Source organism: Bufo gargarizans, chromosome 10 (genome assembly GCF_014858855.1).
Source record: "Bufo gargarizans isolate SCDJY-AF-19 chromosome 10, ASM1485885v1, whole genome shotgun sequence".
Classification (NCBI taxonomy): domain Eukaryota; kingdom Metazoa; phylum Chordata; class Amphibia; order Anura; family Bufonidae; genus Bufo; species Bufo gargarizans.
In genome coordinates this window covers 23,021,716-23,039,622 of record NC_058089.1, presented here as the reverse complement: position 1 = coordinate 23,039,622, position 17,907 = coordinate 23,021,716, and the positions used below count along the sequence as shown (strand labels likewise).

Genomic DNA, 17,907 nt, shown 5'->3' with positions numbered 1-17,907 from the left:
CCCTGATGCACGGCCTAGTGTCACAAGGAGGGAAAAGTTTTGGAAGATGGTGAAGGAGTACGTAGCAGACCGTGTCAGCGTCCTCAGTGATCCCTCTGTGCCTTACAACTATTGGGTGTCCAAGCTGGACATGTGGCACGAACTGGTGCTCTACGCCTTGGAGGTGCTGGCCTGCCCCGCTGCCAGCGTTTTGTCAGAGCGGGTATTTAGTGCTGCTGGGGGCATAATAACTGATAAGCGTATCCGCCTGTCAACTGAAAATACTGACAGGTTGACACTTATCAAAATGAACAAGGCCTGGATTGCCCCTGACTTCTCTACTCGACCAGAGGAAAGCGGCTGAACATAAAGGCACTCTAAATGGGGCTTTTATGGTGTATTGAATACACTGTATTCTTATGCACCCCTTCCACCACAAAAAAGGTATATGGTTCAATCTTCCTTTCTCCTCCTCCTCCTCCCTCATATCAACATGCTCATTAGGCTGCCCTCGCCCCTAATGTTTTAGAGGGTCACCAGCAGGCCTTATATATTACAATCATATATACCCTGCACGTGTAGAGGCACTTTTATTGTATATACATTTAGTCATAGACTACTGGTTGCCTGCTCTTAACAAGTGCATTTGTATTTTTATTTATTTAAAATTTAACTTTTATTTTGCTTTGTTAATAATAAATTATGAACATCTTATTATCTAACCTACTAAATTAAAACTATCTCTGGACATCCATGTGTGTGCTTGTATTATTTATTTATTCCCTTTTAGCACTATTGATGCAGCGGTGGTATATAGGTTGCAGTCGCTCTCTTTAGGCTGACCGTTATTGGTTCTTGCTGTTAGCTATGTAGATACTTTATTTGCAACCTTTTACTGTGAACTGTAGTTAATTAAGGCCGGTGTTCATTTACTCAGGCAGTCTGGTTGCTTTTGAACCTAACTGTTTGCTACTGTTTGTCTGGCCCTTATTGCTGTGGCCATGTATTGCAACACTCGCTGCCTTATGACTTGATAGTCTCACAGATTATTGGAATACCGCTACCAGTCTTTTAGTGCTGCTACTTATACCACTGCTGCCTGCTAGTGTTGTGGTTGAATATTACTATTGCTTTGATATTGTTGCCATTGTTCCTGACTAATGGTAACATGCACGCTCCTACACTATCTGTCTATGATTGAGCTGCTTGCAGCATCCTCTGCTAGCTAATGATGCTTTTTATAACAGTGGCGTTAGTTTCTAGGCTGACTAAACTTTCGCCAGGAGTTTTGACATTAACACCTGGGTGCCCTAGAGTCTAAAAACTAATTACTGCCCCCCGACATGTTTCGCCATATCCATGGCGTCTTCAGGGGAACGGGCAGTCAGGATATGGCGAAACATGTCGGGGGGCAGTAATTAGTTGTTAATGTCAAAACTCCTGGCGATAGTTTAGTCAGCCTAGAAACTAACTCCACTGTTATAAAAAGCATCATTAGCTAGCAGAGGATGCTGCAAGCAGCTCGATCATAGACAGATAGTGTAGGAGCGTGCATGTTACCATAATTTATTAACAAAGCAAAATAAAAATTAAATTTTAAATAAATAAAAATACAAATGCACTTGTCAAGAGTAGGCAACCAGTAGTCTAGTATATACAACACCAGCAGGCCATCAATCATAATTTTTTAATGGTGTGTATGATGCCCTCTTTTATGTGTAATAAAGGGTGTATTGGAGTGCCGGTTTCTTGTTTTTTTTGGCAGCCCTTTCACTTAGTGCATAGGCTTTATGAGTGTAAGAGTCCCACTACATGAACAATTGTACCACAATGTGAATAAGGACCACCTTTATGTGTTATACAGGTTGTATAGGAGTGCCTCTTCTTTGAATTTTATGGCAACACTTGCACTTCATATACAAGTAAATATACAGGAAAGAATGTTTCCTAACAATTTTTCCTCTAAAATCGATTTTATCTTTGGTTTTGTGCATATTTTTTTTAGTCTGTAAAAGTGGCGTACTACTCGGACAACATTGTTCCCAGCAGTGACCTGGGAGGCCAAGATGCATCCAGACATCCTTTGCATGCTGTTCCCGAACCATTTCAGTGGTGTTTCCATCTATTTCTGACCTTTTCCTGTGAACCAGACACCCTCCTGTCTTCAGAGCAGGGGGTGCCTGGTTTAATGCTCGGGTTCTCCCATTGACTTCCATTGTGCTCGGGTGTTCGGTAGAGCACCTGAGCATCCCGAGGTGTTCTACTCGAGCACCCAAGCACTTTGGTGCTAGATCAACACTACTGATGACCTATCCTGAGGAGTTAAAAAAAAATCTCAGAAAACCCCTTTAAGATCTAATGTTAACTATAAAAAGTTTCAGATTTCTGCTGTGGGTTTAATTCATTGCAACACAACGGTAAAAATAACATTGCCACAATATTCTTTATTTGCCCGTGAAACCATAAGTGAACATCTCTGATTATCATTGCCTAAAGTGTCAGCAAATGTAAATTTAAGCATCTTCTTTGTAATATATTTTCCTTATTTTTGCAGTTTTTTTGTTGTGCAAACTTGAAAGAAAAATCTGTTGCTGACTGGAAACAGTCAACAAGCAGCCGTTCTGCACACTACAAAGAGTAGGAAAATGGCACAAAATGCTAAGGGCTCTTTCACACTTGCGTATTTATGTTCCGGCATAGAGTTCCGTCGTCGGGGCTCTATGCCGGAAAAATCCTGATCAGTTTTATCCTAATGCATTCTGAATGGAGAGAAATCAGTTCAGGATGCATCAGGATGTCTTCAGTTCCGGACCGGAACGTTTTTTGGCCGGAGAAAATACTGCAGCATGCTGCGCTTTTTGCTCCGGCCAAAAATCCTGAAGACTTGCCGCAAGGCCAGATCCGGAATGAATGCCCATTGAAAGGCATTAATCCGGATCCGGTCTTAAGCTAAACGTTGTTTCCGGATCCGACGTTTAGCTTTTTCTGAATGGTTACCATGGCTGCCAGGACGCTAAAGTCCTGTTTGCCATGGTAAAGTGTAGTGGGTAGCGGGGGAGCAGTATACTTACCGTCCGTGCGGCTCCTGGGGTGCTTCAGAGTGACGTCAGGGTGCCCCACGCGCATGGATGTTGTGATCGCATGGATCACGTCATCCATGCGCATGGGGCGCTCTGACGTCATTCTGGAGCGCCCCGGGAGCCGCACGGACTGTAAGTATACTGCTCCCCCGCTCCCCACTACTACTATGGCAACCAGGACTTTAATAGCGTCCTGGCTGCCATAGTAACACTGAACGCATTTTGAAGACTGATCCGTCTTCAAATACTTTCAGTTCACTTGCGGTGTTACGGATCCGGCGGGCACTTCCGGCAACGGAAGTGCACGCCGGATCCTAACAACGCAAGTGTGAAAGAGGCCTAATGGTGGTACATATGGCTGTGCTTGCTCCTCCTCCCATTGGTTGCTTGATGCACATGGAGGTGACTAGGAGCAGCACACAATATGTGCGGCGTCTGCGCTCCTGAACATAGAAGCCCAACGGCTTAGGTAGGTTTAGCGTAGGACCCGCCTGACCTGAGACCACCTTGGCGTTCGGTAGGCGGGCTTAGATGTGTTTTGATCAAAATATATTGACTAAGTGTCTCAGATATTATCATATCAGAGTGAGGACTTTGTCCATATATAGTGCTTGCATGTACTTTACTAAGTGCATTTCTGTGGTTTTCTATAGTACAAAAAAAAAAAATAGATTTTAACTTGCCCGATTTTAGGGCTCTTTCACACTTGCGTTGTCGGGATCCGTCGTGTACTCTATTTGCCGGAATTACACGCTATTAAAGTCCTGGTTGCCATAGTAGTAGTGGGGAGCGGGGGAGCGGTATACTTACAGTCCGCGCGGCTCCCGGGGCGCTCCAGAATGACGTCAGAGCGCCCCATGCGCATGGATGACGTGCCATGCGATCACGTTATCCATGCGCGTGGGGCGCCCTGACGTCACTTTGAAGCGCCTCGGGAGCCGCACGGACGGTAAGTATACTGCTCCCCGCTCCCCGCTCCCCACTACACTTTACCATGGCTGCCAGGACTTTAGCGTCCCGGCAGCCATGGTAACCATTCAGAAAAAGCTAAACGTCGGATCCTGCAATGCGCCGAAACGACGTTTAGCTTAAAGGCTGGATCCGGATTATTGCCTTTCAATGGGCATTAATTCCGGATCCGGCCTTGCGGCAAGTGTTCAGGATTTTTGGCCGGAGCAAAAAGCGCAGCATGCTGCTGTATTTTCTCCGGCCAAAGAACGTTCCGGTCCTGAACTGAAGACATCCTGATGCATCCTGAACGGATTTCTCTCCATTCTGAATGCATGGGGATAATCCTGATCAGGATTCTTCTGGCATAGAGCCCCGACGACGGAACTCTATGCCGGAACAAAAGAACGCGAGTGTGAAAGAGCCCTTAGAACCAGAAGTGGGAATTCATGTTAAAGAGTAAATTGCTCTATAGTGACCCCTTGTGGATGACCTTTGCAAATGCCGGCTGTAATCTCAATATAGAAAAAAATAGACGTTGCCAGTTTGTCAGAAAGAAATTATTTAATGTCCTTTCGTAGATCAATAGATATTTTGTACTTTGTCCCTTCATATTGCATAATACTGGTAAATGAGTAACACACTCAAAAGGGTGGTCTGCAGCAGAATGTTAACCCCCGTCCCCCCCTTTGTTACGGCGTATAAATGGCTGTGTGATACAAATATAAAACACACTCATGTAGCAGTATAATGGAACGTTTCCATGAGAATATATGTCACTTCATAATAAGGAGGTTGTGCTCTGTCATCTTGTGAACAGGAAGGGACTAGGATTTGTGCCAGCAAATAGCCCTTGTATGGAATGTCAAATACTAGAACAGAATGTAGGATATAAATCTACGAACACTACAAGTACAATGATACACTGATACATGCATACAGCAAGGAAGCGGGAGCCCCTATGGCTTTTCAGCTGCTGTGGTGCTATAGTCCTTGACTAGGCATGCTGAGATTAGTAGTTCGACTGCTGCTGACGGCCATTGCTTGCCCATGCTTCTCTTCATAAAATAGTTTAGCTCATATTAGCTTCTGTAAGGAGTTACTTGACTAAAAGCACCATCGATGAGTCCCTATTATTTCCTAAACAGGCCCAGGAAAGGAATGTGTGTAGTGTAAAGCGTAGTTTAGGTAAATGTATCCTAGTCACAGGCCCTGGTGCCAAAGGACCTTCTGGGCCAGAGGACCTTCTGCCATATGAGAAGACACCGATAATATCAATGATGCATGGTAGACGAGGGCCCCTATTAAGACATTTCATTGGAGCTACAGATAATGAGGGGAGTTTCCAAGATCAGGGGGCTAAAATAACTAATTAAGAACTAATTTGATTGGATTCCATGTGATACCACATTTCCTGAATGTATGACCACCGTCCGCCTCCCCAACAGCTAAGTACCAGGGGGTCCAAATTTATACCTGGACAGTTTGCTTTAGGAAAGGCATTTTAATGCCTCTAATAGAACAACCCGGACAAAAACATTCATTTCCTAAAGCAATCAAATCTTAAAGGGGATATCCATTCATTTTCCTAAACAGAGACTGGTCAAGGGGTTCGGTTCAATCCCTGCTACCAAATCGCCGTCCCATTTGTCATTCTTGAAAACATGAAAGGACCCTTTAAAAGACCAACATGAGGTAGGTTTGGTTTTTAGTTTTTGAGATTGACTTTCACTACAAAGTAGGGCTCATTCAAGGGGTTCTCCGTGTGGACAACACCATCCTAGAATGAAGTCTACTCCTCTATCCACCAACGATTTGCTGTGGGCGCCCACTGCAGGAAATATGTGGTATTACTTGGTGCCCATTCAAATCAATCAGTCCAGCCTCTTTGCATTCATTGTCTGCCAGTGGGGGTCCACCATCTATGATGTTGGCATGGTCATTGGTTGTTGGTACAGGAACAGGAACCTTGTGTATATATTTTACTAGATAATGCTTTTGGTATTCTCTTGGATTCAGTTTTTCCCTAAAAAAATTAACTGTGACCTTTTTTAGGGGCATTTCAGCACCCCACACCTAAGTGTGACCCAAACCTTGCCCAAGAATGTCTACTTCTGGGTGGGTTTTACATAAGCTTGTTCATTTTCTGGCCAGAACAAGACGAATTTGCTGAGATGGTCTCTGAAAATCAAGCACAATCCCAGCAAATTCGAGACTGTCGGCAACTATGCTAATATATAGTCTATAGTGTCTTCTAGAGGGACCTCACTTGATGAATTGAATGCTTTCTTACCTCTGTAAATCTATTCGCTGCAATGCTGTGAGTCTGCAATATATGGTAGACTTTGTAACCACAATAACATAAAGTTTTGACATTTTCAATAGATCTGACAATCTTAGTCCAATACTGACTGCGACACAGATAATGAAAAAGAAAAAAACATTTTAAACCAACGAGATGGAGACGGCACTACTGCCCTGTGCTGGGTGAATATCAGGAGAAGGGGTTTTCAAGAGTAGTACAAAAATAGATTCCTTTAAGAAAGTCACAGTGAATAGCAGCAAGCTGGTGTATAGATAGTGGGCTGTAGAGAGGGTGATTGACTCGTGCGCTGAGGGCCATAGAAACCAAGAAATGGAAAAATCAAAGTGGAATAACTCTGGTCCTATATGTTATAAGAAAGTCCGGCAGCCAACTGTCTCAAGAACACATTATAGTCTTTCACCTGTTAGAATTGGTCTGTGTTGCCCTTAATTAGATGAACAGTCCCAAAAAAAAGTTCACATGCCATCGATCATCATAGATGAAAGCTGAAGAAATCCAACCAAGCTGGTCCATAGTGTACCAGGTATTAGTCTAGTATTTGACCAAGGAGCAATTCTTCATGCAAAGGGATCATCCACAAATTGGGTTAGATACATAAACTCAGCTATTTTAGAAAATGTCTAATGTCTATGGACAGAAGCTCTGGGTAACTTCAGTCATAAACTGATTTCAGGAATCGTCAATTATGACCAAGAGATCCAAACTATAAAAATTGACTATAAACCAGGATACATATTTCTTAATAATCTATTACAGAGAATTTGACCGTATTTGTCCCAAAACTTTTTGCCCATAAATATTTGTGAACTGTGTTAGTACCCTCAACTCTGACTACTAGTTCTGGTTCTCCATTTAGCATCAGTTCTCTAGCCATTTTCTCCACATATAGGTGTCAATTCCAGGAGGCAAGCCGGTGCCCAAATCTTAATCTGCAATTAATCAGTAACAGAAATTTTCTAATATTTTTTTATAAGGCAGACACAGGAAACCCAACTGAAAAGCTTCTACCCATTTTCTGAGAGCCATTTTTGAAAGCCAGAGTAAAATGCACAGAACTGGGCCATGATATATTTTCTGGACTTTGCCACTGATGTAGGATATCCCTATGTGAAATTTGTTAGTGATCTTGGTGATAGACAAGATAAATTTATGTCACCATTTTGTTTTTTTCTGTTCAGTTTCCAGACTTTACCACCAGTTCTGTGGAAGAAGCAATTGCAGAATCTGGAAATTTCAATATTTTTTCGGATGTCAGATTAAAAAAGTACCCTGGGATTTTTTTTTTTTTAGGGATATGATAGTACAGTCAATCATCTTACTAGCTGCTTTTTACAGAAATATCATCGATTTCTTGACCCGTATCTGACTACCAAAGTACTACAACATCTGCTGTGTGGACCTGAAGTCTGTCTATGCAAACCTATGAGACTCACATTGAGCAGCTCATGGGATTTCATGGAGAGACTGGTTTCTGGTCTACACCACAGAATAGGACTTGGGTAGTCAGACTGCGAGTCATGTGTTGTGACAGTGGACCAGAACTGAGCTGATAATTCTGCAATAAAGCAGCCGGTAAGATGATCTAGTTTACAAATGGGGGCAATGATAAAAAAAATCCCAGAACGCTTCTTTAAAGGATATTTACTAAATTATCACGATGATCCTTGAAGGAACACATCAGACAAAGTTCACTAAGTGGTGGAGATTGGGGAGATAGACCTGCATTGGACCACGATGCTGTTTTCTTGAAGACGTAGGAAGCAGCATTGCACCTCAGTGACACAAGGTTCTGTGACAAAGCAGCTGCTAGAACATAGTTTTATCATCAACAGCCCTGGCTTATAGCAAAGCACTATGTGATATGGCATTTACTAACAGGGAAGCTAAAGTCTAAATGTAGATTAACCCAAAGCAACCAACCGGAAGTTAGACTTTGATCTGTCTTGTGCAAATTCCAAGAAGTAAATATGTAATTAGTTGCGGTGGGTTAGCGCACGCCATCATTTGAACTATCCTGTAAAGTGTCTGTAATTATATGTGCATTCTGTACCATATAGGAGAGGATAACACACACTCCACACAGATCCAGTTGTGTTGAGCACATATTTGTGCCCCTCCGTTTTACTTGACCCGCAGCAGCAGTTTGGGGATTTGGTGATTTAGTTCCGGTGGTCCAAGTTCTTCTGACACTTTTAGGACTCGTTGGGATAGAACCCAAGTTTGGCAGATGACATTTCACGTCGGAGTCTCATGATTTCCCAGAATATCAGCTCCGCTGCACAAGTGGAGAACAGGAGTCTTAGAATCTGCGTTGTGGAATAAAACTATGACAAAAAGCAATACAGCCAACAGATAGAAGGAAGCAGCCATCTTATTGTGTCCGAGAGGAACCTTGGGGCCACTGGAACATTATTGAATTGTCCCTAATTCTTTAGTATATATGTATATACAAGCAGGAATCATTCGGGTAGTAGGGGAGAGCAGGTGAGGGGCAATCAAATTCTATGTGGTTTTCTCCCTAGTTATAGTTGCGTTTTATCCAAGGAGTGTCACCTTCTCTACCTATTGCATGATGTTCTTTGTTTTGGTTTCACTTTCTCATCTCATTTCCTTCTCCCAGGTGTCACCTATTTAGACTAATCCTCTTTCAATTATATTCCCTCCCATACTGCCTCACTTTGCGGTTTATACTACTTCCTGGATTGAAGAGCTCACTGCTGGAGGCTTCTGCTGCTGCTTGTTCAGATAAGTCCTTTCATGTATTGTGTTTCCTTGCTGGCTTGATTCTAGGTGACCCTGACTCCCTCCGTATGAAGTGCAGGGAGCCGGTGGTCGTGTCCCCTCCCTATTATCGGGTTTTCAGGTGTCAAACAGTCTTAGGTACGGGGGTATACAATCGTCTACCTTTGAGACCCTTGTATGTGCTTAGCAGTCAGGGTGAGCTCTTAAGGTTTTATAGGGGGTACCTATATGCTCCTTAGTTTGGGATCAAGCCAGTCGGAGGTTTATTCATAACTTCCAGCTATCTGCAACATCATCCGTGACAAGAAGAGGTTAGAGGGACTGTCTAATGTCTATCTGTATTCTTGTGTTGTAGGGGTTGTGACACAGTGAGAGGTTTTGTCTGGGAAAACAGGTATCTTCCTCCCAGCATGTGCTGCTGGGCTGATTTACAGCCTTCTTAAGTAAAAAGCCAGGTCATGCTTAATTATCTCTCCTAGCCCTTCTGATCAAGAAAGAGATGGAGGGGCTAGCGAAGGAAGCAGAAGGAGTAAGGGTGCATTTGGGGGACGGAACTGTTCATTTGCATATGGATTATAGGAACTTTTTCTCCAGAATGAAGCACTATGTTAAAGGTATCATTACAGTCAGCTGAGTTAGTCTTACAAGCCACCGTGCCCAGTGAATTTCCTGGGGACCCTCTAATAATGTCTGAGGGCCTAGATCAGGAATGCCCAACCTGCGGCCCTCCAGCTGTTGCAAAACTACAATTCCCAGCATGCCTGGACAGCCTACAGCTATCGGTCTACAGCAGTGCATTGTGGGAGTTATAGTTTTACAACAGTTAGAGGGCCGCAGGTTGGGCATCCCTGGCCTAGATGATAGTAGCAAAACAGATGCATATTAGTCAATTACCAATATACAAGTGAAGAATCTACTGTAGGTACTGTAAGTAGTTCACTGCTGTCATTTCCTACACTGCAATACAAATGGTGTCCGGAATTTTATTACATGCTATCTTTGCTATGAACTGCTTGTCCCATTATGTTTTTGTTCCTCATGTAGCGTACATTTACAGATAGTACAAAGAGGGGGCCGGAACATAAGATGCGTCTACTTACTGTCCTGGCGTACCAAACCTTGCTGTATGTAACGGATGTAAGTGAAGAAATTGCAGACTGCTGTTATCTGTAGGAGAGACACGGCACATGTGAGAAGCAGATATGTATAGTACATACAGGGGGGGGGGCTCATAGCAAAGATTAAAATGGATCCCCTATCTGGTACTGGTTAAACTATCACATACCTATGAACATTGGACGGGGGGAATTGGAGCTTGTTTTGCAGTGACCTAGTGGATCACTGCTAAAGGGTTAATACAGTCCATATCTTGAATATGGGATTCAGTTTTGGACGCCACATTTCTAAAAGGTTATAGGACAGCTGGAATGGGTTTAAGTTTAATGGTATAGAAGGTCTCTCTTAAAATGAGCTAGAAACATTCAGCTTGGAAAAAAAGTGTCTTAGTGGAGATCTCATTTACGTGTGTAAATACACGTGTGGTCATTATAAAGAACTGGGACAGGATTTATACATTCCAAGGACTTTACAAAGGACCAGAGGGCATTGATAATGTGTGGAGGAAAGACAGCAACACAGGAAGAAATTCTTTATGGTGGTTTTCAGACTACGGAATGCACGACCCCAAGAGGTAGTAATGGCAGATACTGAGTCAGCAAAAGGACTAGATGCTTATCTAATAGCAAATGCCATTGACTGTATTAATTAATTTAGCAATTAACAATATATAATCATTCAAGAAAGGTTAAACTTTTTTCAACTTATGCTACTATTTCAGTACCCCAGACAGGAAGGTATCTGCAAATGGTTTATTTCAGGCATGCTCAACCAGCGGCCCTCCAGCTGTTGTAAAACTACAACTCCCACAATGCCCTGCTTTAGGCTGTTCGGGCATGCTGGGAGTTGTAGTTTTGCAACAGCTAGATGGCCGCAGGTTGATCATGCCTGGTTTATTTGTATTGTTATGGTATGTTATTCTTATGTTTTGAACATTCATTAGAGCTAGAGGAGGTTATGGTTGGCAGGAACAAGGATAACAATCCTGTTCCTCCCCTCTTGGTAAAACTGGGTTAATCCTGCTTCCTGCCAGGAGGGGGGGGGGGGGGGGGTTCCAGTCTAGTCAGAGAAGGGAGATGAAACACATGTCCTACATCTCCACACAAGATATTATGAACCAACACAACAGAGAGATCAGCAAAATCAAGAACACTGCTTCCGGAAAACATCACAGTGACGAAATAGTGAGTGATCAGTGAAATACAGATTTACAGACACTGCTGCAAGATGAGGGACTATGGATTAGACACCCAACACCCAAACCACTAACATCAAGCGTGAATCACAGTGGACACCAATATACACAAGTGCTTGCTAGTGTTATTAAAGCTGTTATCCAACCAGCCACCATACCTCCTCATCTGGTGCCAGAGAAGAAAAGAAAGACTGGTATATGTTTACTCCTGGCCTGATTCTTCAAAACGTATTTCCACTTCACCAATCCCCAGGGAGCAAAAGCCTGAGGAAGTACACCGTGATACAACACCTCATCAGGGCCACTACCACTCCCATCCTCTGCACCAGCTCCTATGAAATAAGGTTCACTAGCTTTTATCCTCTGTGCTGGACAAAAATATTTCTCGATACATAAACCCAATGACCAATGCCATGCATAGACATAGGAACATTACAGTAGGTTAACAAACATTTTGCTCATTTCAGGCTAAAAACAATTTTTTCAATCGGTCTTATTAAAAAGTTTCCACAAGTTTTGTGATAAAGGGTTTTGTCTTTGCCCAGCTGTGATAATTTTACATTCACTTTCACTTTTCATCTGAAGGCTATGTATAGTCCCTATAGTCTCTTATCTCCTAAGGGCTCATAAATACTTATTTAAGCCATACTCTTATCAGTTTGATAGGTAATGACTGTTTATGAGGTCAGGAGATACAAGATAAGGCTTCAAAGTAAACAGAAAAATGACAGTGTGCAAATAGACTGAAATTGAACACCTGTATCTCAAAAATGGCTGAAAATGTTTAATTAAAAGAATGGGTTTTAGCCCAAAATGAGTAAAATGCAACCTAAAAAGGTGTCTATACCCTTTAAGTATATATAGTGTTCCATCTATGGCAGCCAGGAAGTGAAAAGTTAGAAACTCTACTTACTTAGAAGATAAATCTAGTCTTATTGTACAGTTACTATAGATTGGGCATGTAACGTCACGTGGTAGCAAGACGAGGAGCAGCTCCTGGACTAGATCAGAGCCAAGGAACTGCATCTTTTGTACTTGATGCCACAAGTTGACATGTAATACCTTGCATTCTGCAGGCTCACAAGGATGAAATGCTCCTTTCTTTCCTTCAGCACTTACCCTGTACCGGCAGGATGGTGAGATGAAGTAATAATTCCCAGAGTCTCCCATTTTAATGCGGTGGCGACATGAACGCGACAAACCACTGAGTGCACATTTCCTAAAATGAAAAAGGTTCACAGAAAGGTAAGAGCCTAGAAACATGCTAGATCAACCACTCAAGGGACAATTTTGGAATGGCCGGTTACCGTATGCAGCTTAAAGGAGGACTCCTATAAAAGCTGGATTTCTATTTGTGGCTCCATAATGAATAATCGCTTTCTGAGTTGTGCTTGCCAAGCAGTACCCGAACAAGGATGGGGAAATTGGTATGGACTGTTCCTGCTCCATACAAAGAATGTGGAGGAGTTCAGACAGTGACTTTCTTATTTTATGGGTAACCAAACTGAGTATTACAACACCAATTCTGCTTGGTCTACACCACCTTAAGCAAGTATCCTGAGCACCGGGCCTTCAGACGTGCCAGTATGTCTTTCCCTATGAGAAGGAGCCACTAGTTGATGATTGTGAGACGAATGTTGTGTACTTGTTGCTGATCTTGGGATGCTGAAGGACATGGTAACTGTCTGGTGTGTAGACACAACCAGACAGATTATGCAGATCGACCATTCCTAGAACCATGAGGACAACGTGCAGCTCGTTGTGCCATACATTGATGCATATGTTAAACATCAGCATAAGTGGGTAAATGGAGAAGATTGTAGACAATCCTTAAAGGGAACCTAACGGCAGAATAAAGTAAAGAAGGTGAGTTGATTTGGTCTGTCATATACAGTATAGGTTAAAAGTAAGTGGTTTCCGAGAACCAACATCAAAATCATTGCACACTAGGCCTGGAAAAATGATAATTACACTTACCAGTAATTGGATTTTCCAGAACCCATGACAGCACCATAGAGAGATGGATCTGCCCCCACAATTGGACAGGAAGCCTCAGAGCAATCAAAAAGGGAACACCCACTCCCTCCCTCAGTGTTGATTCCAGAGTAAATCAGTAGGCGCAGTAGAATTCCTACTACTTCATTCTTCCTTTTTATTTTATTTTTTTTTAACTTAAAAGACAAACAATTCTCAACCATAAGCACCAGGGAGGGAATTAGAGAAATGCTGTCATGGGTTCTGGAAAATCCAATTACCGGAAAGTGTAATTATAATTTTTCCCTTCACCCATGACAGCACCATAGAGAGACCGAATAGCAGAGATAAAAAAAAAACACCCCTCGAATGGGACTGTGCTTGAAAAGTAATCTTAGCTAAGAATACCCAGATGGAAGCATAGGGAACCCAAAGACTAACAAGAGGTCTGAACAAAAAAAAAAGTCGGATCAATAAACATCCCAAAACCTAGGAAATACTAGGCAAAATCTTATAAAAGAAATCTCATATGGGTTTCTCATCAAGTGTTTATCAAAATAATCATAACAAATTTAACAAAACATCTTAGAGAAGCTTATCTTGACAAAGAATGATCAAAACTGAAGATGATTGCTGAACACCGATTCCTTTGGTGCAGAATATATTGCGAGACAGCTGCTTTGATCCAAGATCCACTGGAGGCCCTTAATTACATTTACCAGAAGAACTTTAGATGTCAAAATCTCCAAATTTCATCGCAATCTGGCATCCATGATGGAACCCTACCGTGGTGTCCATCCCCTGGAGGAGCTCATAGATCTGCTGCAAGACGTCCAAAGAGCCCCCTGGATCCTTCAGATCTCCTAGGGTCCGCACCGCCGGAAACTACCGCACAAAGGACCCTAGCAGATAACCGCCGACCCCCCAGGGCCTCCCTGGGAAGTTCAAGATCGGCAGCAAGTGTTTATAGGGTTTTGCTGGTGCGCAATACCTCCTGTAGGCCATCAAGACTAAATGTTCCAGCCCATCTTCTTACTCCCAACCAGAAGCCATATAGGGCTTTGCTGGTACGCCATATGTCCTGTAGGCCATCCAAACAATATGGTCCAGCCCATATCCTCATTCCCAACCAGGAGGCTTATAGGGCTTTGCTGGTACGCCATACATCCTGTAGGCCATCCAAGCAATATGGTCCAGCCCATTTTCTCACTCCCCTCCAAGAGCATTATAGGGCTTTGTTGGACTGCTATGCTTATTGTAGACCATTAAACTACAAATTGACAACCAGACATAGCCACAAAACTAGTTCACCCTGCATGCATAGCCACCAAGGTAGACCGCCACCAAGACATGGCGGCACCTCAAGCACAGCTGGTCACAAAGACACCCACTCAGAGCCAAGTACAGTCATGCAGACACGGCCGCAGGAGCCGTCAGCCATGCAGACACGGCCGCAGGAGCCGTCAGCCATGCAGACACGGCCGCAGGAGCCGTCAGCCATGCAGACACGGCCGCAGGAGCCGTCAGCCATGCAGACACGGCCGCAGGAGCCGTCAGCCATGCAGACGCGGCCGCAGGAGCCGTCAGCCATGCAGACACTGCCGCAGGAGCCGTCAGCCATGCAGACACTGCCGCAGGAGCCGGCAGCCATGCAGACACTGCCGCAGGAGCCGGCAGCCATGCAGACACGGCCGCAGGAGCCGGCAGCCATGCAGACACGGCCGCAGGAGCCGGCAGCCGATCAAACACAACTGCACTAGATAAACCCAGCAGCAGAAGCAGACAGCTACAATGCCTAAGTTCAATCCATCATAAGGTGATCCTTGTTTCACAGCCCTGGGGGATGCATGCTCTAGGTTCCTCTGTTTGGAGGACAGGAAACCACACTGAGGAAGGAAGTGGGTGTTCCCTTTTTGATTGCGCTAAGGCTTCCTGTACAATTGTGGGGGTGGATCCATCTCTTTATGGTGGTCATGGGTGAAGGGAAAAGAGTCATGGCCACCTGAGAAGAGTCCTGGTTATTCATGGATTCCTGCCCACCTGCTGATGACTGACAGGCTTCTACCTAGTTGTCTCACTTTCTCTCTAGGAGAAAACTGCTAATCATCAGCAGATGGGTGAGAGCAGGAGATTAGGAATAACCAGGACTCTTTTCAGGTAGATGTGACTCTTTTCAAGGCCCGGGCTGCAATGATTATGATGCTGGTTCTCAGCAACCACTTACTTTTAGCTGATGTGTGACACACCGCTGACATCAGCATTTCTGTCACTAATTTATGCTGCCCTCGGTCAGGTCAGCATAAAGTTGATGACCGGTTCCCTTTAATGTGGTTAGGCAAGGTTGCAGCAAAGCATGTAAATCATATTGTACAGACTAGGAAAATACCTCACACACATAGCAGAGGAAGCCATTCTGTGTGCTTAGATGATACGTAGTCTAGAATTTTGCTAAGATCTGGTGTCGTGATGATGACTCTTGATCATACATGTTATTAAAGGAGTTCTGCCAAGTTTGACAGTTATCTCTTACCTACAGGATAGGGATAACTAACTGATCGGTGGAAGCCCAACCGCTGGTACTCCCACTGATCTAGAGCACAGGGTCCTATCCTTCGGCCCTGATGAAGCAGGAAGGGGAAGAGGACGCCCGATTCTAGGGATCAGTGGGGTTGCCAGCGGTTGGACCTCCACCGATCATTAAGTTATCTCCTATAACTTTCAAAGATGGCTCAGACTCTTCAACCCTTACATGCACTATGACGTAAAGTCCCAACATTGTGCAGTGTAAAGAGTATTGAGTGAGTCCACTCCATACGCAGTGGGTGCACGCTGTGTAACAGAGTATTTGAAAGTTTACTATATTGAGGGCCTATTCTCAGGATAGGCCATTAATATCTGATCATTGGGGGGGGGTCTGACTCCCAATACCCCTGCCCATCAGCTGTTTGAAGAGTCCATGCTCCGGTGAGAGCAGCGCCCTCTATCTAGGCCAGTGATGTCACGTTCATCGGTCACAAGGCCTAAGCGCAGCTCAGTCCCATTTAAGTGAATGGATCTGAGTTGTAATACCAAACGCAGCCACCATACAATGGATGGCACTGCTTTTGCTATGCTGAGAGTAGTCCGCAGGGCTCACTGGCAGTGATGGTCAGTTCGCAGTGTTTGCCAGCAAACACATGCGGGCTGCCATCTTTAGTAAGGTAGACTCACCCCTCCGGCGATGCACAGGTAAGCCTGTGCCGGGAGCCGGTCTGAAATCAAATGCAGTCACCGGGAGCAGGCAGTTCCGAGAACAGCCCGATGAAGGCCCCCGGCGGCTGTTCTCGGAACTGCCTGCTCCCGGTGACTGCATTTGATTTCAGACCGGCTCCAGTCACAGGCACAGGTAAGGGCGGACGGGACGGGTGAGTCTACCTTACTAAAGATGGCAGCCCGCATGTGTTCGCTGGTGAACCAAGCGAACTGACCATCACTGCTCACTGGATATTGACTGCCTTTGCAGACAGATGATCAGCGAAGGTGCTGGGAATTAGACCCCCACCGATCACCTATTGATGACCTATCCTGAGGATAGGTCATCAATCTAGAAGACCTGGAAAACAGCTTTAATATGTCCTAAGTTCAGACTTTTAATCTTTAGGATATAGTCAGACACAAGGGTAAACATACCCTTAAAAGGCCACATGTCATTTTTAGATCCAACATTCTGTGCAGATTCTCTAGATCAAGAGTAGGCAACCTCCGGCACTCCAGCTGTTGTGAAACTATAACTCCCAGCATGCATACTTGCTCTGCTCTTCTAAGAACTCACATGGAAATGAATGGAGCATGTTGGGATTTGTAGTTTCACAATAGCTGGAGTGCCGAAGGTTGCTGATCCCTGCTCTATATTCTCAGCATAGACACCTCTAGGAGAAGCATACTGCACACAGCCTGATGCTACCATTTAACTCCAACCAGTATTAATATATATTCATTTATGATCTAGTGTTGGCATACTGTAAATCTAGAACTACAAATTATTTCAGACCAATGGAAATCTGATATTTATTGGCTGTGTTTTCCCAGCAGATCATCATTATCGCGGCTGCACTCATCACATTATGGTTGTAGTGAGAGAACATGTGAGATGAGGAACCAGCTCTCATTGTCTGAATATTGTGTTTGTTTAAATAAAGTTAAATATCTGGACTGACATTCTGCTGTTTGGCCACAAGATGCTGCTGTTTTCTAAGCATAGCTACAGACTGCACATATATCTCCATATTCATGAGAGAGGTGGAGTTTCACACAGAGCCTGGAGAGGAAGGGCAGACATCTTAGAGGGAGGTGAAGCGAAGGAACTGTGTGAGCAGAGAGTCTGATGGCATTCAGGTGTGAGAGCAACCCTCAGATACCAGAGCTGTCCAGAGGAAGGGAGAACGCTGATGAGAGCAGAGGAACAAAGCTACACACACTGCGGTACCGCATGCTTGTTGGAGAGACATTTGTTCTGTTCAGAGTCACCAGCGGATGCAAAGCAGACCTGGGTAGGTAAGATCGTGCAC

At 44.1% G+C, this 17,907-nt stretch overlaps 1 protein-coding gene across 2 annotated transcripts in view; it reads right to left on the bottom strand.

Moving 5' to 3' along the window:
• Positions 1 to 4,552: 4,552 nt before the first annotated feature.
• Positions 4,553 to 17,907, bottom strand: part of RAB3IL1 (RAB3A interacting protein like 1) — a 34,145-nt gene continuing 20,790 nt past the window's right edge. For both annotated transcript variants that reach the window (XM_044269351.1, XM_044269352.1), the window contains 3 exons: positions 12,506 to 12,605; positions 10,176 to 10,242; positions 4,553 to 8,608 (listed from right to left, as the gene is read on the bottom strand). In XM_044269351.1, coding sequence (XP_044125286.1) covers positions 8,526 to 8,608; positions 10,176 to 10,242; positions 12,506 to 12,605 — 250 coding nt within the window. In that variant the 3' untranslated portion in view covers positions 4,553 to 8,525. The remainder of the gene's footprint in view (positions 8,609 to 10,175; positions 10,243 to 12,505; positions 12,606 to 17,907) is intronic.